This window comes from Coffea arabica, chromosome 2c (assembly GCF_036785885.1).
Source record: "Coffea arabica cultivar ET-39 chromosome 2c, Coffea Arabica ET-39 HiFi, whole genome shotgun sequence".
Taxonomy (NCBI): Eukaryota; Viridiplantae; Streptophyta; class Magnoliopsida; order Gentianales; family Rubiaceae; genus Coffea; species Coffea arabica.
Genome location: NC_092312.1, coordinates 4,620,950 through 4,648,919, shown reverse-complemented (window position 1 = coordinate 4,648,919; position 27,970 = coordinate 4,620,950). Strand labels below are relative to the sequence as shown.

The window sequence follows — 27,970 nt, the reverse complement described above, 5'->3', positions numbered from 1 at the left end:
TGCGTAAATGAAGAAGCGGTTAAAGCAATTAGCTGGGCTTAGCTAGAGGCCGGGAATGTGGTGGAATTGTAGCACTTGTAGATGATCCACACCTCTTTGGCCAGACTGAGACATCCTTAATTAAATGGAGATCCAAGTTTTCTGAAAACCATTGCTTTAATTTGTAGGCTAGAAGAAACCTTCTCATATATATTACTAAGGCGTGCATATGCGTATCAATTGTTTGTCAATTTCTGGCTAGTGCAAGCAAATAAAGATTCGTGCCATATGCTCACTCAGGGCTGCTAATAATCTGTCAATTTCCTTGTTGGTCAGGGGCAAAATTGTACTTTTATGTTGAACAAATAGTACAATTAGTACTTACTTCTAGTACGCTGTTGCATAATTTATTTATTTATTTTTTTTTCCGCTTGATATTTTAGGCAGCCAAACTGTGGCAGTCATGTCATGTGGGAAGAAAACAAGAGATGTTATTGATATTCGAGAACGGGTTGTCTTTTTAAAGAGTCTTCTTCAGAACTGGAGGACTTATGGTAGCGTAGAAGAAGAACCAAACAGCCAGAGAAGGATATAGAAAGGGAGAAATCAGCTGTAAGGTAGAAATTAAGGTGAGAATGGTTCCTAGAGGGCACAAGAGAGCCAATCTGCATGAGAAGCTGCAACTTCTTCGTTCTCTCACCAATTCTCATGCAGTAATTTCCCTTCATATCTCCTCCTTTTCCCTTTTTCTTTTTTGGTATGATGTTTTAATTTCCACGCTTCGAGCGTATATATCATAATCCTTCTATTCCTTTTTGTTGAATTACTCATCTCATATGTCTCTAGTTGCTCTATCTAATCCTTCTGTTCACTTGTTTCACTCTCTGTGAAGCGACGGCAGTCTCACAATTCTATTAGTAGTTGACCTCCAAATAGCACTACCGCTATAAGCCTATATATCTAGGATAGACCAGCGGCGGGGAATAACTTGCCAATTCCAATCGCCTTTTTTTTTTTTTTTTTTTTTTTTTTGCTCTTGGTATGGTTACACACACATATGTACTGACTAAAGTGACACAAATAAGTTGAATTCAGATTGTAAATATTTAATCAATTCAAACTGTTTGTTCCTAAAGAGTATTTGCAATAAGTATCAAAGTTCACCGTGAAACTTGAACATCATATGGTTTGTGGTTGTGGATGATCGATCTTAATACCATGCTGATGATTGGCAGATGAATAAAACCTCGATAATAGTGGATGCTTCCAATTATATCGAAGAGCTAAAACAGAAGGTAGAAAGGTTAAAGGAAGACATTTCAAGCGCACGAAGCTCAAGCGACGAGTCATCTTCATGGCCTGTACAATTTACATATATACTGTAGCTTATTAATTTCTCCTCCTTGTTTGATAGGTTTTGTTGTTCCCTGGACTTCCCCGGTTACACGTGTTTTTTGGTCGGAGGGTAGCTAGCTAGTACTCCATCAAAGTGATTATGGACGATGATAATTTTTCTTCCCTTTCTATGTTGTGCAGAAAGTCTCGGTAAAAACCCTAGAAAAAGGTATCTTGGTAAATGTGTATTCAGGAAAAAGTTGCCCTGGCCTGCTCGTCTCCATATTGGAAGCTTTTGAAAATCTGGGCCTTAACGTGCTTGAAGCTAGGGTTTCTTGTGCCGACAGCTTTCACTTACAAGCAGTTGGAGGAGAAGTAAGAAATTTCTGTTGAAAATTTTCTTGCATTCATCATGCCCCTTTTCACTAAATTAATCCGCATTCTCTAACTACTCTCGGAAAAGTGCTGGTACACAGTAAAAAAGTGTTCAACCTGTAGGGTTTCCTCAAATTAATATGGTACTGATGATGTTCTCTCTCAGAATGAAGACAACGAGGAAATTATCGATGCTCAGGTGGTGAAAAGAGCAGTTGCAGATGCTATCAGAAACTGGGAAGAAAGTGACACTAACGAGCAATGAGAAATATGATGAAGAGAATGAAGTTCAAGAAAATAAATGTGACGTGTTCTCTCATGTTCCATATTCGGTTCTGTAGATCTTCCTGATAGTGATATATTTAGATGGTACTGTTAGTGGAAGAATCAGGTGTTCCCTTACAACGGAGTTATAGATGATGATCGAAGATCACTAATTTTGATCGAGTTGCAGGACACAAAGAAGGTTGTGCCCTGCAGGAATCTGGAAATTCAATCCGTGCTTTCCAACTACTTTAACTAGAGTATTATTAGCACTTCTGCCAACAGCAGCCTTCCTGGCTTTGTTTTAGGTTTGATTGGATATAAGATAGGTTGTGCCCTGCAGGAATCTGGAAATTCAATCCGTGCGTTCCAATTACTTTAACTAGAGTATTATTAGCACTATCCCGAATGAAGCCACAATAAAAAATGTCATGAACCTCGAGAACTTTTCTGCCAACAGCTGCCTTCTTGGCTTTGTTTTAGGTTTGATTGGATATAAGATGTTCTATGCAGAACCTTATCTGTTTTTTGGTGAAATATACTATATATAAAGGCTTTTTCCAAAAAAAATTTTTTTTTTTTATGGTTGGACCATAAGTTATATTTTCCCAAACTCTATCTTCTGTACGTTTTTATTAGTGACAACATTATATATTCAAGTATTATTGATGCAGTGGACGACATAAAATTTTGTTAATGCATAGTTATCACAACCCCATGATAATTAAGGTCTTGTTTTGCAATTTTCTTTAAAAAAATTGCGTGATCACATTTCTTAATTATTTTTGTAGCTCATATACGTATAATTGTTACTGTATATTTTTCTATAGAAACTCTAGAAAAAGTGCAATCCAAACGATAGCTACGTTAGGGTATAGTTATTAAATTAACTGAATTGGCTAAGCATAATGACAAAATATTCAAGGTGACAAGCGACGCAGTGTTGGAGTGGATCTAAAAGTGAGAATTTATGAATAAATAATATACTAATTAACATGGATATAAACAACGTAACGCTAATCTTGAACTGTTTGAGAAAATTTTGCATCTTCTTTCAAAGAATTCACAATCATAGGAAAAAGCCAAAAAAAAGTAACGTTTTAGGACTTTTTTTATTTATGATATAATTTTGGATGAACAAAGCTTCTCATTCGCTTAGCCATGATAAGAATTGTCCAGAAAATGTTTTCAATCAATGACGCATTGTAAGACATGATAGTAGTACTTTTCAGGAAATAAGACCCGATGCATTTGGATATGAAATTATTTACAATAATACTATAATATATTTTTTTGTAATATGGTACATGTGAGATAAAAAAATATTTAAAAATATAAATAATTCTTTGAAAGATGTGGTATAAATATTTGGGTTAATTTCACTTTGTCCCTTCAAACTTTGGACGATTATTCACTTCAGTCCCTAAACTTCAAAATGGGACACTTAAGTCCCTAAACTTATAAATACCTCCCAATTAAGGAAAATTGTTGACAGAATCCTGAATGTCGTTGGTGGTCGAAATGTCCTGTTTTATAAGTTTAGGGATTTAAGTGTTCCATTTTATAAGTTTAGGGACTTAAGTGTCCCAATTTATAAGTTTTAGGGACTTAAGTGTCCCATTTTGAAGTTTAGGAACTGAAGTGGGTAATCATCCAAAGTTTGGGGGTACAAAGTGGAATTAACCCTAAATATTTTGATAAAAATTCATATCCAAATAGGCTAGCTCTGGTACTGACTTATCATCAGCATCACCATCATTATCTGACAAGACGTCCCAGTTGGATGCCTGCAAAAATGGGCCTAGTTCGGTTTGGATTTAAAAGCCGAACTTAACGCTACTTTATCCAATAAAAAGAGTACAAACTGGCCTTGAAAATTTACATACGACTGTGCTTTTTGCACACTTGATGTGTGTGTAATAAAAAAAATATAAATATAAATATTTATGGTATTTTATATGAATTTTTTATTGCTAATAAACTTTAATCTGTTTAAGTTTTTTTTTAAACATAATAATTGTTAAATTGGTAATTATAATGTTCAGAACTAGTTATGTTGAAAAGTAAAACATGTTTCCTATAAAAGATACAAATGAAAATCCATAAAGTGTCAAATAATAATATGTTTACACCAAATTAACCCCTCTCCATTCATATAAAAGAATGTATAGATATTGCATCTCTTGTATGCGTGAATTGTGCTTAATTATGATATTGAAAACTGAAATTAAACGAGGTCCTAAATACTGCATACCTCTTCACCCAAAAAAAGGATAGTATATAGCCAAAAAGAAAACAAAAATAACAAAAGGGCTTTTTTTTGGATCAGTATAGGGGTACAAGAACTGTTTATTTCTCATTTCTTATGGAAACTTTTTGTCATTTTCTTATGCCAACTTATCTTTCAGTTTGGGAAAATTCATCTATCAATTCAAAAGTCATAACCCGAAGATTAAAACGATTCGGAGTGGAACCTTCTTTGTCGACGAGTATTTGCACATTTTTATTAATTTGTGCCGAAAATTGTTCAAGATAGAGGATGGCGCTTTATTCGATGTTTAATTATCCAGTCGCTCTGTTGGTATGTATATCTATAAACCATTCCTGATGACTTCCGAAAATTAAAAACACCAGATGGATGCGAATTTTTTTTTTTTTTTATAAAAAAGAAAAAGAAAAAGAGCAAGCCATGCACAAGACTCAATCATTCCTGTTTCCTTCTCACTCAGATCCCGTTTCTTCTAGTTTTGGAATCTATACATGATGTCCTTGTGATCTGTACACTTAAATGTGGGTTCTTGAGAGCAAAAGCATCAAATTTAGATGAGAAAACTATGTCCTCCATGCTTTGAACGATGAATCTCAAGGTAGCCTCCTTCAAACTCTGACTAGAGCAAGTGTCCGAGATCTCTAGCACATCGAGTGCATTGGACGAGTTCAGAGTTCTAAGCATATGTTGTTCGCAAAACTTCTGCAAGAATGGAACTTCATACTTGTCTGCAGCCACTGACAGCGAGTAGACATGCTGTTCTATCTTTTCTCTTGCCAAGTTTCCGCTGTACAGAAACTCCAGAAATGCCTCTAGCTCCTCATAGTTCAATTCAGGGAGCTTCACAATGTCCTGCGACGGAGCCATGCATCCATCAAAATCCAGCATGTTTCTGAAGATTGTTGATCTTGCAGCCTGCCCCACGCAAAGAGCATAGTTGATCAAATATCTCATTGCCAGATTGTAGAAACTACACTCTCTGCTCCTTTGATCAGTAAAATATTCTTAAAGGAAATGAAAGAGATTGAGAATCACCAGTAATGCTCTGTGTGCTGGTATACAAGGACCACCACCGCCAGGCTTAACCTGAATATCAGTGTGAATTTGGTCTTTAAAGGCAGAAACAAATCCAGCAAGATAGGATAGCCTATCTCTCAATTCATCTTCTGTTTCCTTCATTTCCTTCACCCATCTCAGAGCATTTGCAAATCCCTGGTGAAAGAAGCCAACAGAAAAGCGAACATGAATATATTGTCTGCTACGGATATTATTTGAATTTGCTGAATACGATAAGAGCTTGCCTTCGATGGATTTGGGAGAGGGACTTTGTTGGCAGCTGACTTATTGGCACCCGCATTATGGTCCAGCTTGTTCATCAAGGCCATTACGCTTCTGGCTCCTTCAAAGCAAGATCCACATATTGTGTACTTGAGAGGTCTTACGAGAGTCGGACTCGACATGAAGTTACAGACAGGGCAATCCATGTTCTGATCTCAGATTTTAAATACAGAAACAATTTCTTGACTCAAGGAATGAAGACGAAGTAGATGAAGTTTGCTTCTTGGTTACACTGTGACCTGTATAGCTAGAATCACAGAATTAATGCTCCATCCCGGTAGAAATGTCGTCGCTGAAATTTCAGAAATGTGGATGAAGTTATCTCCATGTGTTGAATTTGGAGGAAATTAGGGAGCCAAGTAAGCAGAAAATATTTTGCCAGGACAGATCATCCATGCGGGCTATGCTGTTTCATCGAAGTCATCGGCGAGAAACTCAAGGATAACCATGTCTTCCTCGTATCTAAAGATGCACTGCACTAACAACACAAGCAAGACATTGCAGCATCAGGACTGAAGTTTGCGATGGTGTGATCTAACGTGACTGGATTCCGTTTTGCTTCAAATAAGAAATATTGAGGATCAAATTTGTTTTTTTTTTTGAAACTCTAGGAATTAAAATAATACAACCGTCAAATATTGAGGATCCAAATTTATCTTTTCCAAAACTTATAGACCTTTAAGTGTAAATGAATAATACCTTTTTTCCAAACAAATGTAAATGAATATACAACCGTCAACCTTTTTCCAAACAAATGTACGACCTTTAAGTGTTTTTCCAAAATTTTTGTTTGTTAAAAATGAGGCTCCATGTTATAAGACTATAGTTGTCGATATTAGACAAAATGGAGCATTGTCTTGCTATGAAAATCTTAATTTCTTCATAGGAAAGAGATAAAAGAAATTCATTTATTTAGATTGGTTACAAAAGTACAATGAATAATAATAGAGAAAATTGATGAATAGTACATGAGAACATGTTCACTATAGAGAAATGAAAGAATATTGGAAAAGTACTAATTTCTTAATATGCAAAGTAATTGAACTGATATACAAAGCAATTGTGACAACATATCCATCATTCTGAATGAGTTTTCATTTGACAAAACTAGAGGGATCATCTTGTCTGCAAAAATGACAATGCGGGTTCATATATCAGTCGGGGAAGATCCAGCTCTTTATACATGAAACATGCATTCTTTTACTCTTTCAAATTGCAGTCCTTCTGTTTCTAATCTCCATGAAGGATGCCCTCGTTATCTGTACAGTTAAATGAGGATTTTTAAGTGCAAATGCATCAAACCTATCTGAAAAGACTACATCCTCCATATTATTTACGATGAAGTTGAGGGCAGTCTCCTTCAAACTAGGATTGGAGCAAGTGTCAGCTATTTCTAAAACATCAAGAACATTTGATGAGCTTAAAGATCCGAGCATTCGATGCTCACAAAACTTCTGCAGAAATGGGATCTCATATTTATCTGCAGCCATTGACAGTGAGTAAACATGTTTGTCCGCCTTTTCTTTAGGCAAGTCTCCTCCGTAGAGGAACTCCAATAGCGATTCAAGCTCCTCATGATTCAATTCTGGAAATGTTATGGTGTCGCTTGGAGGAGCTTTGCATCCATCTGAATCTAGCATGTTTTTGAATACATCAGACCTTGCTGCCTGCATAATGTGATGAAGAGATGAAGTTGTAATTGCCACCACAACGCTTTATTGCCCCAGTGCTCTTATTAGTTTGCTTTAATGGTAAAAGGAAAGGAAAAAATCAATTAAAAGAAAAAAAAGGGTCACCAGAAGAGCTCTATGTGCTGGCAAAGAGGGTCCATCATTTCCAGGCTTGATGAGAATATCAGGGTGCATCTGATGCCTAAATGCAGCAACAAATCCACTCAGAAAGTTTAGTTTTTCATTTAGTTCCTCTTCGGCCTCCTTCATTTCCTTCACCCATTTCAACGCATTTGCGAGTCCCTGGAGAGGCAAAAATTACACTCTTTGAGCATTTGGACATCAAAATTTCTTGTTCACAAACCTAACATTCTCTGAACTCATGAGAATAATCACCAACAATCATGACTGTATCAATGAAAATTATCAACTGTTCTACGCTTGCAAAACTAAGTAGATTGTTTGATTCATCGAATTGAATACGAAATATCCATGTCTAAGAGCCCCCGAGTCTCTACTTCTTCAAATTCTGAATGATGAAAGGCTGTCTATATCTACCTGAGACAAGTACTCAAATGCCATTTCGATACGTAAATTTCTTTCCGAGATCCCCCTATAGCACATAGTTGACATGCACGATCGTTACGACAATTTTGCCACATGCAGAGAAACGATTTACAGAGTTGTGACTTGACGAATTGTTATTACACTTTTGCTTTTCATCATCAAGGAAGGATAGAGAAAGTAAATTGTTTCCGAAGAACATTCTGCTTTGCTTCGTACTCTAGTAAAAGCCCGAATCGTGGAAACTAGTTTCTGGTCACCCTACAATTATTCCTTAGGATCATTAATAATGCCACGGCCACTGCAGCAGGACTCTGTTTTCCGCAGTTTTGCGCCTACCCTGGCGTGAACTTTGGCCCATCAAAGGGGCATAGTTGATGTAGGGTCCGAACTTAGCACACTGGCAATTCAAGCCTTGCCCTCCATCCGCCGCCCACCCCGAAGAAAAGGACAATAGCCAAGAAAACACCTCAATCCAAAGAAAAGAGGGGAAGACGAACTATATAAATATATAGGGTACCTGGTCTAGTCTGCTAGAATTGGACCATCAGGTCCTGCGTGATCATAAATCACGAGAGCCCAGTGATCAATTATCATGGAAGAGTCTTCTAGTAGACTACATTTTATGAATGTCAATGTTGATTCTTCGCAAGAACTACATCCCCAATTCTCCATTAATTCGGCTTTCCTTAACATTATTGCTGGACCGACAATTGGTTATCCTCATTCCCTGGCTTTTCACTACAAAATTGATCAGCTGGGCACATACAAACGAGCTTAAGCTTTATGCTAATAGTTTTTCATTCATATGGTTGACGTTTGCAAGGTATATAATCGTATGCCCCGTTCTATCCTGCAACTGACTTGAACCCTTATTCAACCAGGTGGTTGATCAAACATATCATATTCCAGAAGAAGAAGAAGAAGAATAAACAGGCTGAGAATTAAAGAACGTACCTTTGCAGAATTATACGAAGAAACAGGGTTGTTGGGTTGTTTATCTAATAATCCCTTGTCATTATCAAGTTTGTTGGTTAAGGTGATTATGCTTTTAGCTCCCTCATAGCAGGCTCCACATATTGTATTTCTTGGAGGCCTTAAAATGAATGGCATCGCGCTGCAGATTGAACAATCCATCTTCTGTCTCTTGGCCGTTGCATACAAATTACTAGCAACTTATAGATGGGATACCAGTATACCACCAAGGCAGAGAGGAAGATATGAAGAATTTCAAGGAGGGCCTTTCTTGTTTGCAACTCAACTTTACCTTGGCCTGTTTATTTAAGTTCTTAGACTTTACTCCCAGCTAGAGAGATATAGAGCGGAAGCAGCCTTAATTACTTTCCTTGTAGTTGTAGGCACTTGATGATGGTCTTGATAATAAATATACAATCAATGATTAATTTAGTAAGAAATAAGGAACAACATGAGTGGATACTTGGTTCTGCGTAGGGTACACAACAATATTCTCCAAAAGAGCTTGTGTTGGGGATGATTTTTTTTTTCTCTAATAATTACATAAGGAGTAAAGGCATTGGGACTTTAATTAGAAAAAAAATTGAAAATTCTCTTTAACGCATTTCTCTATTATCATTTTATCTCACGCACGTCGCATGATAAAAACGTGTTGCGTGAAAATTTTTTCTGAATTTGAATTTTCTCTATTACAAGTAGTAGCTCTGGCCATGTATTCAGGTAAGATATCAATATCATCAAATTCATGCATTGCCTTCGATTTGCAGGAAACAATCCAATAGGGCAAGTGAAAAAGGTCGAGGTTAGAAAAAGCAAAATATTGGTAAGCGATGGCCTCTATTTGTTTGTGGCAGTATAATTTTTAATTAAAAAAAAATCATTGAGTATTAATATTAAACGACTGGGTCGTTACTCGTTAGGGGCCGAATAAAAGTTAGGAAGTGGAAAGGGACTTTCCAACCTTACGACAGCAAAAATGTGGTAAGGCATGCACGTCTTCTTATTCCTAACTCTCAGTATCAGAGACTAGCCAATGGCCATCTCAATTCAATATTAGGAACTTGAGGCCAACCAAGAAGAAATTGGTCTTTCTTTTGTCCAACCTGTCCGAACACTTATGCAGTGATCATTGATCAGGACACCGAAACCTTCATATAATTATTATTTTCCACATTTGTTAGTGTGACTAATTCTTTTTGGTTTAGAAGCTTAGTTAATTATTTACCCAAAAGGAAAAGAGAAAGAGAAAAAAAAAATTGATTCACATTTGTCGTAATTGCTTACAGGCAGTGAATATGGAGAAGTTTCTATTTTTTTTGTTGTCTCTGATTTAAGAAAATAGAGAGATTCTGGGTTCTAATCCCTCTATTCCTTCCCGGCTTCTTAAAATCCATCCTTCTTCCCTTGCTAAACATTTATTTAAAAAAAAAAAAAAACCATGCTTTTGTGATTGCTTTTGGGCTTGCAAAATTTTCTTTCATTTCCCTTAAAAGTCTTCATCGGTGGCCTGCACGATTTCTTTAAAAATGTGTTATTGGCTAAAATTTGAAGCATATGAACGTCGTTTTACTTAGCAAGTAGGATAAATAATTGCTGGCCTGCTGACTGCAAATGTTTTAACTTCATCCACAATCCTGGAATTTCGGTAAAGGACACTTTCTACCATCTGTTAACTTATAGTACTATATACTGAAAGTCTTAAACAGGCAAATCTTGCCCATAATCCGTAAAAATCAACAAGTAATGAAGGTTGATTATGGACCTAGACCACAAAAAGTAAAATTGAAGGAAGAAAAATTAGAAGAAGAATCGTTAAAATTGTAAAATTAATTACAATGGGTGTGTTTGGATCCCTTGTTTTTGGGACTGTTTTTAAAAAACTGTTTTTCACATTCCAAATGCTACAGTAAATGTGTATTTCTAAAATAACTCCAAAAACACCATAGTAGTGATATTTGCACTTGTTTTGTTATGAATTCCAACCATATAAAAATATTTGCTTCATTTTTATCGTTGAAGCTTGAATGCACACGCTAAAAATTCAGAGGCGTTAATTTTTTCAGCCCATAGTAGTTAAACTCGCGCGATAGCGGTTACTGGACTAGCACATGAGCATCAATCCAATGCTAAAACATTCTGTCCCGGACCCATGCTTCCATTACGAAAACGACCGACACATTATCTTACCACTAGCCCACACCCAGTGAATTGCCCCGCTGTTGTATTTGGTAGTAATAATCAAAACTCCACCCACAAGAAGCTTGTGGACTGTGCAACATCTTTTAATTAACAGACAAATCGCACATGCGTACACAAAATTCACCTGATTGATAGATGCAAACATCGGTCACCGGGCTTGGCCCCCGTGGGGTTCCTATCCCACGTCGGTCTCGGGGGTTGAGATTTGGGTAGTTAAGTCCTGAAACATGCTCAAGAGTTGTCGGCTTTTAGTACTGTTTTGGAATTAGGTTTAATTAAACAAATTTCGTTTCCGCGAGAAAGATAGATGCAAACATCTTTAACGGTGGAACATTGAAAATCATTTAGTTCACCGATTAACTTATACAACATCGGAGCCCTGTCGACAACGTCTCAGACAAATATTTACAAAGCAGAGTACTAATAATTTGAGTGACTGGATATATATATATCCCTTCTTCTTTTTTTTTTTCCTTGCTTTTGGTCCAGATAATTTGTGGGAGCTGCTTCTATTTGGGCACTGATGAATTTTCAGCTTGCTTCTCGTAGCAATGGTACATCGCTGCGCCCGACAGCACTGCCAGGGTTAAGGCTTGAGCATGCATCCTATCAAATAGTCGTGCAAATCAGTCAAATAATGGTGAGTCAGTTCCCAAGATCGGACAGCCTCCATATGGCGAGGTAGGTAATGCTCAAACAAGCCATTCAAGAGTTAAATTATCTACAATAGAAGAAGAAGAGAATTATTAGTACCTAGCATGAATGAGCCTAACGCTGGGCTTAAATGGAGTCGATCTAGCACGTGAATAAGCCAGTGAAGCACCCATTGCCGATGCCCACAGCGTTCCTGCAGAAAATACACAACTTAGAAGCGGGTTTAATTTGTTTCCAGTTTCTTCATCACCATTAAGGATAATACAATCGACGGAAAGGGGTTGAGTTTTGATACAGAAAACTGACCAATGCTGGTGAGTTTGTGTTCAGCAACCCAAGATCGGACAGCCTCCATATTGCGAGGTAGTTATCAAAATGAAATGGTTTCCGGTGCCCTCCTGCTCTATCTGATCGAGAGACTGTCAAGTTCACCTACTCTAGATGGAAGAAAAGATATGGAAAGGGTTGAATATTTATAGACCAGAGTTAGTATTACAGGCGGTGGATATTGGGAGAGGTGCCCTTTTAGTTTGGTGAATCCGGTGATGATAGTCAGGGCAGCCCTTGGTTTTGATCTCTCTTTTCTTGGACCACGAGGACAAATGTTCTTGAGTTGTTAGCGGTGGAGTTCGATGAAACCACTGGCTACACTTGCCCTGGTTTTTCATGCTCTTTCATTTTTTCCGGAGTACGATCATTTAATTTGTTCCCTGGCTATTTGAGCCCTCAGTTTTTAAATCTCATCCAACGGCCCCCAACCGACTTTTTCGGAACTTCCCAGATGACCCAACTGTAGCTTTGCATCGAATGTCTGGTTACTTGTCTGCCTGAAACTAATTAGTTGCGGTGAAGTTTGGACAAGTTTTTCATCTACTTTTCTTCTGCACTTCCTTACAATTTTGCATTTTAATCTACTGTATAACATTTTAGATTTGGGTGGTTTTCCTTCTCCCTTTTCCTTTTTTGGATCAAGATTCAAGACGCACAAACGAGCTGAGTTGAGTCGAACTTTGGCACAATAGAATCCAGCTCCGACTAATTTTCACTAATCTCTAACTCGATGAGCTCTCAATACAAAAGTCGAGCTCGAACTCGATCTCAAATTCGAATCAAGTCGAGATCGAGCTCGAGTTTTAAAAAAATTATTATTATTGTTGTTTTTGAAAAATGATTAAAAAGTGAATAAAATAGTAACTTTTCTTAACAAATAATAAAATATTATGTATATATATGTAATTTTACTATTAAAAATAAATAAATAACTATATATATATATATAATCGAATTGGCTCACAAGTTAACGAGTTAAGTATTTTTCGACTTGAACTCGATTTGATCAATTCGAACTTGATTTGAGCTACTCGCAAACAATTAGATTCCTGTGCAATTCTATAAATATTATTACAATCCTGTTAAATGACGGGATAATTTGGTACATCAGTTAGTATAACCAAATTCTTTTGTTTGTAGAGAAAAAGGAACAAGCCAGCTGAAACTGCAAAACCACCCTTGAAGTTAAAACCACGAACCCGTACATGGGGTGGTGCCTTGAATCTTGTCATTTAACTTTATCCAACTTCCAAATTTTTCGATCAATTATTTTACTGTTTATTTTGTGTTACGATTCATAGTTTTTCTCTGTTGAAAATATAAAAAGTGCGAATTTTTTATCATAACTTGGTAAACATGCCCCGATATCACGTGACAATTTAACGTGTAAAGCACTGGTTCAACCGTTTAACAAATGAAAACCTGCCGACATTAGTGCGCAAACCGCTGGTTTTAGTTAAGGAAAAAATTTAGGTTCTATTTTGGTTGCAGTTTCAAGTGTTTTTAGGAGTTGTTAAGAAAAAAAACCCATTGGGATATGCAGAAAAAAAAAGCCCATTGGGTATGCTGCGGCCTACTAAACTGCCATTCCATCCAAGGTAACTAGGGGTGGTAATTCCTGACACGACCCGAAAACACGACACGAACCTAACACGAAATTAATGGATTTGGGTTGAGGTTTTAGGAGTTCGGGTCAGAATCGGGTCGAACCCGATGAACCCGAAAAGAAAACAGGTCAATTTCGGGTCAACCCGTGGTGACCTGATATGACCCGATGTGATCCGTTTACGAATTAAAACTAATTTAATAAACATAAAAATTATTTTATCTAACTAAACTAAATCATTCTTTTTTTCCAAAGGCATTAATTACTTAATCCTAAATGAATTTATTTAACTTGTGTGAAGTTAAAATTATTATATTTGGACAAATAATATATTATGTTATTTTTTACTTTTATGTTGTTTTAATTTAAATTATATTTGGTTTGGAATAAAACACTTTTATGGTGTTTAATTTATTTTAGATTTGGTTTGAAATTATTTATTTAAATTTTTATTACTTGATGATGTAATTAATTTTGTGAAAAAATTGATTTTATTAGAAATTACAGTGATAAATTAATAAATTAAAATTAAGTTTCGGGTCATTTCGGATCGACCCGCCAACCCGCAAACCCGAAATTTTCGGGTTCGTGTCAGGTACCCTGACCCGTTTCGGGTTGGCGGGTCGGGTTCGGGTCAACAAATTCTTTGTTATACTTAAGCCTCAACCCGACCCGTCAACCCGAACCCGACCCGTTTGCCACCCCTAAAGGTAACGATTTCACCATGAGGGCCGGTTCACTGGATCGTTGATTCCCTTCGGCCAGCAGAAAAGTAAAAAGAAGGGAACACCAGTGTCACCCTCGTTCCCAACTACAAATATTGGAACATCAAAATATTCAATTCCTTGAAGTTGACCTTTGACAAAATATATATATTAAATTCCTTGAGGCATGATCATGATGGTTTGCCAAAGATTAATAGCAGTTCTAATTAGCTAAAACCTATGATGGTTTTTGAGATTGAGGATCAAACCTTTACAAATGTGAGGGATTCTGTAAGAATTTCACTGGGACAAAATAATAATTGACTGATTAATTATCCGTCCTTTGAAATCTCGTTCAATTGTTATATGTCAAACTAGTTTTTTACACTCTTGTCCTTTAAAATCTAGTTCTAATTATGTTTTTTTTTAAAACATATGTATCTTCATTTTTTTTTGGTTCCCTAACAAACTGTAATACCTCCTTAACCAATTAATTAATTAACTTTCCAAAAAGTCAACTTACATCTTCAAACTGGATTATAGGTTGAGAATTTAAAACCAGCACCTTGTAAATTTTTTTCAACTGTCGAGATAATTGGAAACCCCCAACAAAATTAGATTAACACTCGAAGGTAATTAACAATTAAAAAAATTAACCAGCACCTTGTAAATTAAAAAGACAATTAAAGGGTGTGCACTGTGCCGTGAGTGCTCCCTAGTCCCTCCCTTGCAAACCAATAGATTATATAGAGGTTTTAGTTAAAAAAAAGCTAAGGAAACTTTGTCCTTTTAACAATTTACTGCAGATTTATGAAAAGAAAAACCTATAATACAAAGGAATAGTGATGAGTCTGTCTGAATTGTTATTTTTAGGAGTTTTGTTAAAAAATATATTGTAACGATTTGATATATATAAAATAAAAAAATAATTCAAAAATGTATTTGATGAAAAACATAATAAATTTTTTTTTTTGGCAAAAAATTGCAACCCAAATGTCAAAGAAAGCAGAAGAAAAGGCTTCGAGGCCAACCCACATACAGAGCACTACTACTGCGTTCTCTCTGGTGGGACGGACCACTGCCACTGGACAAACTTGTCGTGAACGTTTTCTTCTTCTAAAATCAGGTTGAAATTTACCAGTTTTCCCCGCCAATTGCCATACTAACTAACCGACTCAGATGCAGTATATTTAGTAAACCAGCACCATTTTGGGTAGCTAATTGTGGAATGGGAAGAAATGCAGAGGATTAAACGCCACACAACCAAAATCCCTTCTGCTTCTGCTGCTGCTGCTGCTAGCAGGAGCAGTAAATCCGTCAACAACAACGAAATCAGTTGCAGCGCCAATAGTACTGCTACTGTGAGGAAGCCATTATCGGACCTTAGTAATTTCAATCTCATCCCTACTGATACTCTTCGCAAGCTGGTCTCTTCTAATTCTGTTTCCAATTCCGAAACCCATTCTCTCTTGCTCAAATCCCAGACTTCTATTTTCCCTATTTCTCAAATACCCCTAATTTCGGGTTCCCACAAACACAACGGCAATCCCAAGTCCGACACTAGGTCTGGAACCAGCGTCGGCTCATCCAACTTCGGCAATGATCCTAAGACTAAACCTCAAAACCCTACTCCTGTTCGTCATCAGCTTCCCCCTCGTTCTTCCACAAATCCTAGTATGTAAACGCGCATTTATGGATGTTTACTTGTATCTTTCATGTCTGGTTAATCTTAATTAAATTCCAATATCTTGGGTTTGATATATGGTTACTGGATATTATATATCAGTTATTGAATTTCTGCCTGTAATTACCTAGTTGTAATCCACTATTATGCGCATATTTCAATTCAAATCATGGGTTGTCCATGGATAAATCCTCCTGATGGCTTTTTTTTCCCCTGCAATGCCTTCTACTGGTTTTTTTTTTTTTAAATTCAATTGTGCTTGTGCCTTTTGATTAGGTTCTTGGTTTTCTTACAGTTTTAATGGGTATTAATTTGATTGTTCTGCTTTGAACAAAGGAAAAAAAAATCTAGGTAATTAAGATGAGAATGATATTGTTTTCAGAACCTGAATTTTGTTACCAATCTTCTGTTATGTTATTTCTAGCAACAGAATTGTTTTAGTTATCAAATCGTGGATCTTAATTTCCAGGTTTTTGGTGCTTATAATTGGTCATTACTATTCATATTTGGTACTGGTACTCTTCTAATGCATTTGTTCTCTAGTAGATCTACTTTTGACTTCTTAGCTCTTGTATGTCACAGAGTTGGTTTCAAGCTACTGCTTAAGATGCTTTTCACCTTGCCTCTTGTTCATTTCTCAATGTGTTTTCTGTTTCAAGGCATGTCTTAAACAAAATGAACGTCCTATGCCAATATTCTGTCCTGATATGCGTAGCACTGTTTTGACTTTTCCGCAGGTGATGAGGGCAGTGAACTTGTAATCTATAGTCGAAGGCGGGGAGAAAGGAAGCACAATGCATTACCCAAAACTTCGACCCCCTTTGAGAAAAAGAAGAATGAGGAAAAAGCAGCGTCTGTTCCTTTAAGTTCTACCCCTGCTGAGAAGGCAAAGAATAAAGGGAAGGCAATTGCTATGCCCTTTGATTCCATTGCTGCTGAGAAATCAAAGGATCAAGGGAAATTGGTTACTGTGCCTGTTGATTCTATTCCTGCTGGGAATTCAAGGGATAAAGAGAAGGGAATATCTGCATCTTTTAGACCTTCCAATGTTGAGAAGACAAGGGATAAGGGGAAGGATTTTTATGCGCCTTCTAATTCCACTCCTGTAGAGAAGATGAGGGACAAAGGGAAGGCAATTGCTGTGCCTGTCAATTGCACTCTTGAAGAAATGGAGGACAGAAGAAGGTCTACCGCTGTGCTTATTAACAGCGAACAGTTGACGAAACAAAGGGAGAAAAGACTAGCGGATGCTATGGTTCAGAGTTGTCCTCCCTTGTTAAAATCTGGCAAATTTGGGTATATCTCTCTTCTCTTGCACTGACACATTACCCATCCATGCGTCCATCCACTCACACTTGACCTAACAGAGACTTGTACTTTTACTAGTTAGAGAAACACTTGTGCAATATGCTGTTGAAAGTGTTAATAGAGAAACACTTGTGCAATATGCTGTTGAAAGTGTTAAGTACCTTAGAATTGTGGAGTTTCAGATGACTGAGATCATTGAGAAAGGGTAGGAATACCTGCTCTTATTGAATCCCATAAACCAGTGGTTTATCTTTTGTCAAACTTTTGCAACAATTGTTTATGTTGTTTGAACCAATCTGTTTAAGTGGAAAAGTTTGTCATTTCATGCTTGACTAAAGATCCCTTATGCAGGACCCACAGCTTGGGTTTAATGCTTGTGTTATTGCTTTGATTTTTACTTTCTACGACTGTAAGGAGATATTAGTGCGTTGGAAATTGAAATTCTTGTAATTTGCTGTATTCAGGCTTCACGTGGATTACTTGGTACAGTTTGTGGCTTTTCTTGGCGACTTTGATTTGTCTAGTTGCAACAAAATGTAAAGTTTTCTAATGTATAGTTCAGGTTTGATTCTGGAGAATGATTACAACCACATCTTCTGCCTGATGCCTGTATTGAATTCAATTGTACATTAGCTTGCAATGCACCTATATTGTTAACTCCATCACTTAAGCCTGGGGTGAATTGGTGATCAGTCTCAAGTTCTCTGCCCATGTCTATTACTTTGGCTGATACCCGTCATATTGGTGGTTGTCTTAATAGGAATGAATTAAATCAAGCGGGAGATGATATGCTATCAAAGTCGTGGACAGGTCTTCAAGGAAAGCACAAAAAGGTTTGTTAGACAATTCTATCATCATTTTGATTGAATTCCCCCAGCCTCATTGGCTCGCTTACAAATAAAAAATTAATCTACTGATGCAACTGTCAATTTCTATTTTTGCTGACCTTGACCTTAGTCATGATCCCGTTCTTCTATTTTCTTCATGCTATGCTGTATGATGTTAATTGACATATTAGACTGGTGCTTTCTCCTAATCTTTATCCATTTCATACGGATGGGGGAATTTTGCTGTAGACAGAGTGATATTGATTTTTGCTGATGTCAATTGCATTGACCGTCTGTATTATATTGGCCCATTTTTAAATGCCAAGCATTAGACCATTTAACTTCATAGTTCTAAATCTATTTCCAGAATACTCTAGCCAGTCTGAATGGACGGGGCTTTTTATTTTGGACACAGAACAGTTAGTCTTCCTCTTTCCCAGCCTCGGGAAATGCTAAGATGAAACTTTTGTACGGAAGGTGAAAGGGAAATGTCGAATATAGTGGAAGTCATTTGTAAATTTGTATACAGAACTCTTTGATGCCACTTTTAGTTTTGTTGTAAGTGTCTGCCTTGCTGTAATGTTGTCTACAAAATGATGTTCATGCAGAGAAAGTGCCCAGGAAAGCAATCTGCTTCTGAAGGTTCCTTATCACCAGAATTTGTTAAGAAGATGAAGGCTTACTTTGAAGAGGTTGATGCATTTGAACTGCCAGTTGAGGAAGTTTCGGACCATGATCTGGAATGAGGAGGGGGGGAAAGTGATAGCAGATACATAAGAGCTCTAACCTGGTCCGCTGATGTTGTTTGTATAGTCACACTTACATAGAATCTCACACGCTCTTGAAACTTTGGCCAGTTGCATGACATTAGTCTCAGGTGATTTTTTTTTCTTAACCTTGGGTGTATATCGGTGTCATAATAGTAAAAAACTCAAAAGAGATGCTCCCGCTGTATAATGTTTCAATCAACGAGTCAGCTAGATTCTGCAGTAAACTATTTTACTGGCATGTTTTTATACTAAAAACTGGGCACGCCGTTAACAGGCACCCTCTACGCCACAAACACCCGCGCACTGCTGAGTAGAAGGCTCTTTTGAGAGTCAGAGACCCTCTTGTGCCCATTGCAGCTAGGCCTGTCAATGGGTCGGGTCTAGATCCGAATCCGGACCGAATCCGTGAAATTATTGCGGGTATGGGTAGGGATTTAATTTCGTTTTTCGGATCCGGATCCGGATCTGTTTTGTCAAACAAAAAAGGGGTCGAATACGAAATATAGTATTCCGACCCGTATTAGATCCGGATCCGGATATAAATGAATTAATAATTTAAAAAATATATATTTATCAATATAATTTGATTAGGGTGATGTATTTGAGTAAAGTCAATTTGATTTGTTTTCTTATTTGGTTTTTTCTTTGCATTAGTTAGAAATTAGTTTACAAATATATTTTTTTCTCATTTTTATTAGAATTTATAAATTTTGCTAAATTTGTGCGGGTAGACCAGATCCGGATCCGAAACATAGAATAAAAGATCCGTCGTGTAAAGGGGTCGGATCCGGTTCGGTATAGTAATTCGGGTCCGGGTCCGGAATAATGAATTCCGGCCCGTTGACAGCCCTAATTGCAGGCACTGCCTCAGTGCATCAAACAAAGTTGCAACCAGTGTTTTGAAAACCGGACCGGACCGGCCGGTTCGACCGGTTGAACCGCGAACCGGCCATGGCTCCGGTCCGGTTCACTGCCAGGTTTGACTTTGTCAAGAAACCGGTCAAAAACCGGTCGGACCGCGAAACCGCTGAACCGGATTTGAACCGGTTATTTCCGGTTTTTGAGTTTTCCTTTTTTTTTTTTTTTTTTTTTTTTTTTTTTTTTTGCAAAATGTAGTTATCAAGATTCGAACTCAAGACCTTTGTAATAGAAGACCAATGTAGTAACCGTTGCACTATCACATGTTATTAGTTTTTTTTGATAACTTATTTATATAAAACAAACACTCATATTTCTTTTGTTCCATTTTTTTTACAAAATATTATCCTTTCATGACTCTTTCTTTTTAATCTTCAACACACACACACACACACACACACAAACTCTCTCTCTCTCTATCATCTTTTCTTTTGCCACTCATTTTTTAATCAAATCTCTTTATTTTTAATTTATTGATGTTTTCTTCCATATTTTAATTTTGTTTTTGTCCATCAAATTTAAAAAAGTTAAAAAAGAATTATTTTTCTTTAACCCAATTTATTTAATACCACAACCACTCACTTTTATCTCATTTTTTGTTTCTTATCAAATTTGCATTTCTATTTTCAATTCTCTTGATTTTCTTCGAACTCCAAACTTCCTTTTTTAAATTATAAATTTAAATTCCAAAATGTAAATTAAAATTTAAATTCACAATGTCTAAATTCTCATAGACGTGAATTTTGTATAATTTCAAATATTGTGATATTTTTGGATTATATTTAATATTTTTTTGGTTGATATAATTGAAATTGAGATGAAATTTATTTGTTTTAACTTATAATTTAAAAAATTTATTTTTAAAAATCCAAGTTATTCAAAAATAGTAAATTTTTCATCATATAAAGTATTAAATTATCCATTACATGTCTTATTTTGTGCACATATATATTTATATAAATTATTTTTTAAAAAATTCATTGAACCGAGGTTGAATCGGTCCGACCGGTTGAACCTCGACCCTTTCACTTCACCGGTTCGATTAACGGTCCGGTTTTTAAAACATTGGTTGCAACACTGGAGCTTTCTACCTTATTGTTTAATTGGTGCCGACGAGTGACTGACTGACTGACTTGACTGCTGTCGATGGATAGATGCATGGTTGCTTGCTAGCCTTTATTCGACACAGGAAATTTGTTGAGCATATTCATCCTTCCGTCCTTTTCTCTACTCCACGAGATTTTATTTGCAGCTGTATTAGGGAAATCAAACAATACAAACTACTACTACAGGGCATAAATACTATAGCTGGAATGCACTTTATTATTGTTATTATAGTTTGCCTACAACCGTAACGAGTTGGCTGAGCATTTTTTTTTTTTTTTAAGAAGGCGAACGTCACTGGACAAGCACGGTGTGTTTTTTTTTTTGTCAACGTTTAAATTCCAGAGCTGGCAAATCGTACTAAAGTAGAAATGGACCTTTTTTTTTTTTTTTTATTCTGCATTTGTAAGCGGGGACTGGAGCGGCCCAACAGAAAGAGAGAGAGAAAGACAGAGAGACTGGCGTGACAACTCAAACTTGGCGTTTAAAGGGCCCCTACGCCCAGACCGGCAGGGCTCACGGCCCAGATAGAGACAAAAATATTGTTTCCTGTTCTCTTATGAGTTAACTCGCTTGATCGCTCTCTTTCTTAATTTCCCTGCTTGATCTTTTATAATCATGGCAGGTTAACAGCTAAACTGATACTATGAGCTTCTTGTGCCCTTCTCGTTTTAAGCTACCTCAATGCGACCCCGAAAAAAGGACCTCTAGGCCTGGGACTGGGATTGACAAACAAGCACCATCTAATTAATTTCCTTCACTTTTCCAGACAAACAAGCACCATCTAATTTTTCTGAACATGATGAGGACAGAAATCTAATAATTGGTAGGTGTGAGATGGTGTAACGAAGAATTAGGGAACCGGAGTTACTTATTAGTTCCACTTTGCCTGTCATTAAGTAATTATGGCACCTTTTTACTCGACAACCAACTAGTGGGAAAGGCACGGCACACCTTGTGAGAGTGCAAATCAAAAAAAGTTTTTCTCGGTTACGACTTAGGGGTGGGCAAAAAATCCGATCCGATTCGAAAAATAGGATATTTGATCCGATTTTTCTTAGCGGGGCAGATGCGGGTTGGGTACCTGTAAAAACGGATACAGATAAGGATCAACAAAATAAAAATTCGCGAGTACCCGACCCGCAAGGTATATTATATAAATATTAAAAAAATAAGGGTTTATTATATAATTTTATAATTTTTAATCCTAAGTGTAAGTAAAGTGGTTCACAACCTCAAATTTTAATCTCATATGATCCGCCTCTCCTCATCTTGTCTAAAAAAAGTGAATATTCTTGGTGAAACCTGAACCAAATGAATAAAACAAAGAAAAATTTGTGAAACTCTATCACAAAAATTATTTATCCCTTTCATCCTTTTTCATTTTTATTCTACTTCCATCGATCTTTCCTGCAAATTTTTCACCAATTCAATCAAAAATTTGTGTTTGGAGCTCCAATTTTCTGTTAGCTAGATAATTAAAACATTTGTGTCTTTCATTTATTTATTTATTTTATTGCAATTGTCTCTCTTAAATTTGTCTCCTTTATTTTAGTGCAAGAAATTTATTTTTCTTTTTCATCACCTTTAATGCAACAAGGTCTATTTCAAAGATGTAAGAAAGTTGGGAAAAATTTTTCAAGATTATTTTGGTTATACTTTCTTCAAAAATTATTAGTTCTGTTCAATTCTTTTCCAGACTTGATTCCACAATCGACTAATTTTGTATGCAATCTTGTACCATAATATCCTTAAAAAAGTTGGAAAAGTTGCCATATACTTATTATTCTTGTGTTTATTATGTTGTAAAAGAATGAAATGCGTGAGAATAGTGATGTACTCAAAATTATCATAAAACTTCGTTTTATCCTTGTGTTTGTTATACTTGGAAAAGTTGGAAAAGTTGGCATATACTTATTATTCTTGTGTTTGTTATGTTGTAGAAGGATGAAATGCGTGAGAATGGTGATATACTTAAAATTATCATAAAATTTCGTTTTATCTATTAGATATTATAATTTTAATATGTACTAAATTTATGAAATCGGTTTGATTATTAGATGAAATGTGTGAGAATGGTGATGTATGGATTTTGATTATAATATTTCTACTAATGTTAATTGAAAAGCATATTTTTTTTTATTGGAAAACATGTTGATATTACGTGAAAAATATTTTTTTATTGGAAAATAGTTTTTTTTTAGGGACAGGTACCCTATGACCCGTCCCTTTTTTTTGGATAGGATCGCAAAATGACTGATCTGATATTTTAGGGTCGGGTCAGCCAAATCTTGTTAGAGGCGGGTATCCGACCCGTGCTCACCCTTAATTACGAGGTTTTTTTTTTTTTTTTTATGACAAAGGTAGAAGTTATTAGAAGTTTGATTTGAAAAAAAAAAAGAGTTATTGAAAGTTTTTTTTTAGAAGGAAGTTATTGGAAGTTAAAATGAAAAAGGAGTTACGAGAAGAAGTTGAAACTGAATAGAATAAATTCTTACTCATTTGAGAGTAAAATTGAAATAATAAATGATGACAAAAAATTTTAACACAAGTCTCATGCTTCATACATAGAAAATAAAACTCCAAATATTAATATTTTAGGCCTATTGATTCCACGTAAGATGCATCTTCCCGTTAACTTACGGACAAAAACATCAGTCAAGCGAATCTCCATCTTCTTTTCTTCCGCTACACAATCCCTTGTCTGGAACTTTCTCTCTCCACTCGTTTTCTTTCTGGAACTTGCCTCAATTTTCTTTTTCTTCAAATTTTCATTACAAAAATATTCTAACAACTTTGTTCCAAACTGCAATTGAGGGGTTGTCTGAGGGGTATAGAAAGTCATGGAAAAAGAAACCCGGAAAAAGAAAGAGATTATTTCTTGTTCTGCGTTTGTTTTGATTTCTTTTTTTTTTTTTTCCCTATCTTGTTTGAGACTAGACTAGAGGGATGGTGATTCTGTATTAGGTCGACTCCTATTCTGCTTATGGAGAACGTGATGCACACCATTAGATGTGCACGGTAATAAGAAAGCTGTAAGTTAAAAAAAAATGTAAATATTAATTGGTATATTTGTTCTCGTTGGAGAGTATTGTTGAACTGAGGAAGAATCATTTATGGGGATAATTTTTGGAATCTTGAATTGACGAAGAATCGTATATGAAAAATTAGGCTTAATAAATGTCTGTTCGCTAACTAACAAATGTTAGCAGGGGAAGGTCCGGATTAGGTGGTAAGGGAGGAAGGGTTGTATAGAGTAGCAGTAAATTTCGGATTCAAAATCTCTCGCTTATCCCAGAAAAGATAAAGAAAAAGTAACAAATGTTAGTGGCGGAGTTTGCATCAACCTTAACAAATGAATTTGTTTGGTCATGTAGCTGGTTAGGTATGATTATTAGTTAGTCTAGCTATCTACTAGACATATCTGGTAGTTGTTGAATGACCTCCATAAAACTTGCAGATAACATGGTACAAGGAAGGCAATTGCTGAGCCTTTTCTATTCCACTACACCTGGAATATGGATAAGGGAAGGAAATGCATGCACCTTTTAGATCATCCAATGCTGAGGAGACAAGGGATAAGGGAAAGGCAAATAGGCAATTCCTGTGCCTATCAATTGCCCGGAGGAGGAGGAGGAAGAAAAGTTACCGGTCTTCTCTCATAGAGAAACCCCTGCCACTATTTCCAGTGACCCTCCTATCTTCAAGAATCTCTCACCGGCAAATATCTCAAAGGTGCGCATCCAGCTATTCATCCACCCGCGCTTGACAGAATCAAAAGTTGTTCTTTTGCTCCGAGTGTCCCATTTTCTTTGCAATGCATATGACTGAAATTGTTAGTTCCTTTCAGATTGGACAGCAGCATTCGGTTTCTTTGTTGGATCCAGAGATGGTGAATATCTTGATTCATGACAGATGCTTGACGTATGTAGAATCTTTTGTCAAATTTGCGCTGCAATGATCGGTTACAATCGACCAACCATGTTTGTTTTTTCTTTCCATAAACAAACATGTGGTATTCCATATTCGGTACAAATTGTCACCAATCGCTTGTGAATTTTGCTAGTTTAAGTTGATTCCTCTTGTTTGATTCTCTCATAGAATTAGAATTCAACGAGAATTTGCAGTTGCACCATAGAAAAAAAGAAGAACTCAAGCCTTTTTTTTTTTGGTCGACAGAAATGGGAAGTTGAATATTCACAAGAAACGGGTTTCTCCCAATTAATCATTGAGACGTCTAGACTAATCCAGCACATTTCCGTGAACATATTTTTCATCTGGTCTATGGTTGCGGAAAACGCATGGAGGCTGAAACGAAAAAACTTTTACGGGGCTAACGTTGGAAAAGAATGTTGGGTACATTTGGGCTAGTCATACTTATCCTGAATCGAATCACTGTCCGCGGCAACTTTGGACATTAACATCGCGTCAAGCGGCGCTGTACTGCGGTCCGTGCCTCGGTCCAGATGTCTATCCTTTATTCTTCAATTTCCCAGTGCCTGTTTCAACCAATTGATGCCGGCTAGCAAGAGAATAACAATTTGCCCACACCCACAGCCATATCCTGTTTTTCATATGCACCCACTGTTCCTTTGTATGCGCGAAGGTGGGTAAGCAACCGGCCTTCGTGGATATGGTTGCTCTTAATCTCGGCCACAAGGCCGATGGGAAGCTTTCCGAAACAATATCATTGTGGTCTATATAAGACACTCCCATTGGACATATTCCCCACTACGCCTCTGCAAATGAGCTTCTTAACTCGTGAAACCTTTGGTCAATTGCCGATCACCAATGTTGGCTATCCTTTTGAGAGAGAGAGAGAGAGTTTAAAGGGAAGCAAAATGGCAATTGGTTAGTTTTATTATCGTCAAAAAGGAGGCATGAATTAAAGAGGGACATTTATCATCTTATGCTTGCATAACGTGCATCAAGACTTGAACATTTTAAAAAATCTAAGAAAGTCGATCATGGTCTATACAAGAATCTCCTCTGTCATCCACGAAAAAACTAACGATCTTTTATAATTTCTTTATGCATGTCATTGTGAAATGTCACTATTATCAGCTAGAGTAGCAATAATTACAATGGCCAGGTTTGGGAATTGGGATACGTGCATGCCTACGAGGAAGTTTGGGATTGTTGCTTTTGCTGATGCGATTGCCCTCACTTTTTATGAAATGCAAGGTCCGAAAATAACACAACCATTCGACTTTGCTCTAGTGGTTAGAGAGAGCAAGAGAGCTCTAAGCTCTCTCATGAATTTTTTTTTTTAATCCGGTACATGCTCCGACCGAAGCTCTTTGGACCCGAGCTGGCACACCAAACCGGAGAGAAGCCGATAACCCCATACAGCTTTTCCGGACGAGTTAGGATGTGTAGCGCAGCGGACACGAATCGAACCCCGGTCAGTGGGGAAGCCAGCAACTCAAGGCCGACCCTTCAACCGCTATGCCATATGCCCTGGGGACACTCTCTCGTGAATTAAGTTAGGCGTGCATAGAAAAGCTCTCTCGTGTGTCAAGTTATGTGTTCAAACCTCATTTGATGCAGTAAGAAGAAGTATACTGCTTTTAGGCAAAAAAAAAAAAAAAAAAAGGGGTTTCGAAACTGATTGATTGGTTAATTACAACTTCTGCAAAATAGTTGATTATTTGGCATGGGAAATTTATTGAACGCATTCATCCTTGTGTCCTTTCCTTTTTCTTGATAATTACTAGCTCCGGTACTCGGCAAAGTATTGAACACTATTCTAAACCGGGAAGCGAGGTGCATCCAGAGTTAGTTATAAGGTAAATCAAACATTTCTTTAAATACTTTGAAGCTGTTTGGATGTGTAATACTTTTACTAAAAAACAAACTTTTGATTGATAAAAGTAGCTTTGGCATGTTTGGTGAGTATCATTCTATAAACTTCAGAGTAGGATTTTTGGTTTTAAAAACACTTGTAGCAAAAGTTCAATTTTAGTATGTTTTAGAATAGTTTTGTGTTTTAAAAAATACCCCATAAAATTTAATTATTTTATCTTATACAATGAATTAATAAAGAGATAAATATAATTAATAAGCATTTGTCGAAGTATGCATTTGAACAACATTCTTAAGTACTTAATAAGTACTTCCAAACTTTTATTATAAGTTCTATATATTATGTGAGGTACTTTTTAATAAGTCATCCCAACTCCAAATCAACATTATATATATTTGATAAGGCAAAATTATTCGGATGGCATTCATTCAATGTCCAAGCTTCCTATCCAATTTCTCTGCCTATTTAAATAGGCAACCATTTTGTTTTAAATTCTTGTGGTTCTCCCTTTTTACTTTATCTTGAGGGTGAGTGGACCATCCATTTTCCCTTAACACTCACTTGCGCCATAATTTTTTTCGTAGTTTTATTTATTCTTTGTCTCTAGATTCTAGAAACTATAAATTTCTTTATTCTCCTGTTTGTGAATTAAAAAAACGTTTAATTCCAAAACAAAACAAAAGCAGCCTGCAAATCCTGACAGTAATTAATTTTCCTTCGCATTTCCTTGCAAACCTGAAAATCAACTAACAAAATATGTAATATTTTCAATTTTTTATTTTTTTCTCGGTACTAATCATGATAGAAAAGACTTTTGTTTGCCACCATTTTGTTATTAATCTTGAGTTATGAATAACTTTTTGAACGGTTTATTTTTGGAATAGTTGCTTCACTAAGAAATTCACAGGGAAAAAGATGTTAAAAAAAAAGAATATGATATCAGCCAGGTATGAGTTTTATAGTTTCTGTTGACAATTTTATTTCATCCCTTAAGCAAGCCAAAATAATTTTATATGCTTTGGAAAATGTCTGCCGATTAAATATATCCAAGCGTGATCTGCTCAGTTTCTAAAGCTCTTCAGTTTCTGAAGAAAAGCATCCTTATCTAATGACAGAAACTGTGGCATAACTTTCTAACGCTGTTTTAGATTTTTTTTTTTTTTGAAGCAACTGTTTTAGATTTCTTTAACTTATTAATTGTTGCTTAATTAATTTTCAACTTGAACGTCGCAGCTCTTCACCCAGTTTTGTTATCTTTTCTTCTCACAAGTCGTCACCCTCGCTCGCAAAT

At 36.3% G+C, this 27,970-nt stretch overlaps 4 protein-coding genes and 1 long non-coding RNA gene across 5 annotated transcripts; 3 read left to right on the top strand and 2 right to left on the bottom strand.

The window, feature by feature from the left end:
- Positions 1 to 444: 444 nt before the first annotated feature.
- On the top strand, positions 445 to 2,410 carry LOC113730277 (transcription factor bHLH61-like). The gene is made up of 4 exons (XM_027254863.2): positions 445 to 692; positions 1,215 to 1,340; positions 1,516 to 1,689; positions 1,856 to 2,410. The coding sequence occupies exons 1-4, from the start codon at positions 615 to 617 to the stop codon at positions 1,952 to 1,954; spliced, it is 477 nt and encodes a 158-aa protein (XP_027110664.2). The 5' UTR covers positions 445 to 614; the 3' UTR covers positions 1,955 to 2,410.
- Positions 2,411 to 4,678: 2,268 nt separating this feature from the next.
- LOC113720660 (BTB/POZ domain-containing protein At3g56230-like) lies at positions 4,679 to 5,706 on the bottom strand. The gene is made up of 3 exons (XM_027245373.1): positions 5,524 to 5,706; positions 5,258 to 5,434; positions 4,679 to 5,137 (listed from the first exon to the last, which is right to left on the bottom strand). The coding sequence occupies exons 1-3, from the start codon at positions 5,704 to 5,706 to the stop codon at positions 4,679 to 4,681; spliced, it is 819 nt and encodes a 272-aa protein (XP_027101174.1).
- Positions 5,707 to 6,564: 858 nt separating this feature from the next.
- On the bottom strand, positions 6,565 to 9,129 carry LOC113721226 (BTB/POZ domain-containing protein At3g56230). The gene is made up of 3 exons (XM_027245534.2): positions 8,752 to 9,129; positions 7,357 to 7,533; positions 6,565 to 7,227 (listed from the first exon to the last, which is right to left on the bottom strand). Exons 1-3 carry the CDS (start codon positions 8,929 to 8,931, stop codon positions 6,769 to 6,771), a joined length of 816 nt encoding a protein of 271 aa, XP_027101335.1. The 5' UTR covers positions 8,932 to 9,129; the 3' UTR covers positions 6,565 to 6,768.
- A 6,154-nt stretch (positions 9,130 to 15,283) lies between these two features.
- Positions 15,284 to 19,075, top strand: LOC113725304 (uncharacterized). Its single transcript, XM_027248409.2, has 4 exons — positions 15,284 to 15,936; positions 16,684 to 17,242; positions 18,015 to 18,087; positions 18,690 to 19,075. The coding sequence occupies exons 1-4, from the start codon at positions 15,501 to 15,503 to the stop codon at positions 18,825 to 18,827; spliced, it is 1,206 nt and encodes a 401-aa protein (XP_027104210.1). The 5' UTR covers positions 15,284 to 15,500; the 3' UTR covers positions 18,828 to 19,075.
- Positions 19,076 to 23,540: 4,465 nt separating this feature from the next.
- Positions 23,541 to 24,910, top strand: LOC140035809 (uncharacterized). Its single transcript, XR_011839730.1, has 3 exons — positions 23,541 to 23,908; positions 24,334 to 24,608; positions 24,724 to 24,910. It is a non-coding gene; the product is annotated as an uncharacterized lncRNA (long non-coding RNA).
- Positions 24,911 to 27,970: the final 3,060 nt, after the last annotated feature.

Coding starts and splice junctions, on each gene's coding strand:
- LOC113730277 (XM_027254863.2), top strand. CDS start 615: ATGGTTCCTAGAGGGCACAAGAGAGCCAATCTGCATGAGAAGCTGCAA. Junction 1,341..1,515: donor ACGAGTCATCTTCATGGCCT/GTACAATTTACA, acceptor TATGTTGTGCAG/AAAGTCTCGGTAAAAACCCT. Junction 1,690..1,855: donor TACAAGCAGTTGGAGGAGAA/GTAAGAAATTTC, acceptor GTTCTCTCTCAG/AATGAAGACAACGAGGAAAT.
- LOC113720660 (XM_027245373.1), bottom strand. CDS start 5,706: ATGGATTGCCCTGTCTGTAACTTCATGTCGAGTCCGACTCTCGTAAGA. Junction 5,435..5,523: donor CTCTCCCAAATCCATCGAAG/GCAAGCTCTTAT, acceptor TTCTTTCACCAG/GGATTTGCAAATGCTCTGAG. Junction 5,138..5,257: donor CAGCACACAGAGCATTACTG/GTGATTCTCAAT, acceptor TGCGTGGGGCAG/GCTGCAAGATCAACAATCTT.
- LOC113721226 (XM_027245534.2), bottom strand. CDS start 8,931: ATGGATTGTTCAATCTGCAGCGCGATGCCATTCATTTTAAGGCCTCCA. Junction 7,534..8,751: donor CTTCGTATAATTCTGCAAAG/GTACGTTCTTTA, acceptor TTGCCTCTCCAG/GGACTCGCAAATGCGTTGAA. Junction 7,228..7,356: donor CAGCACATAGAGCTCTTCTG/GTGACCCTTTTT, acceptor CACATTATGCAG/GCAGCAAGGTCTGATGTATT.
- LOC113725304 (XM_027248409.2), top strand. CDS start 15,501: ATGCAGAGGATTAAACGCCACACAACCAAAATCCCTTCTGCTTCTGCT. Junction 15,937..16,683: donor TCGTTCTTCCACAAATCCTA/GTATGTAAACGC, acceptor ACTTTTCCGCAG/GTGATGAGGGCAGTGAACTT. Junction 18,088..18,689: donor TTCAAGGAAAGCACAAAAAG/GTTTGTTAGACA, acceptor ATGTTCATGCAG/AGAAAGTGCCCAGGAAAGCA.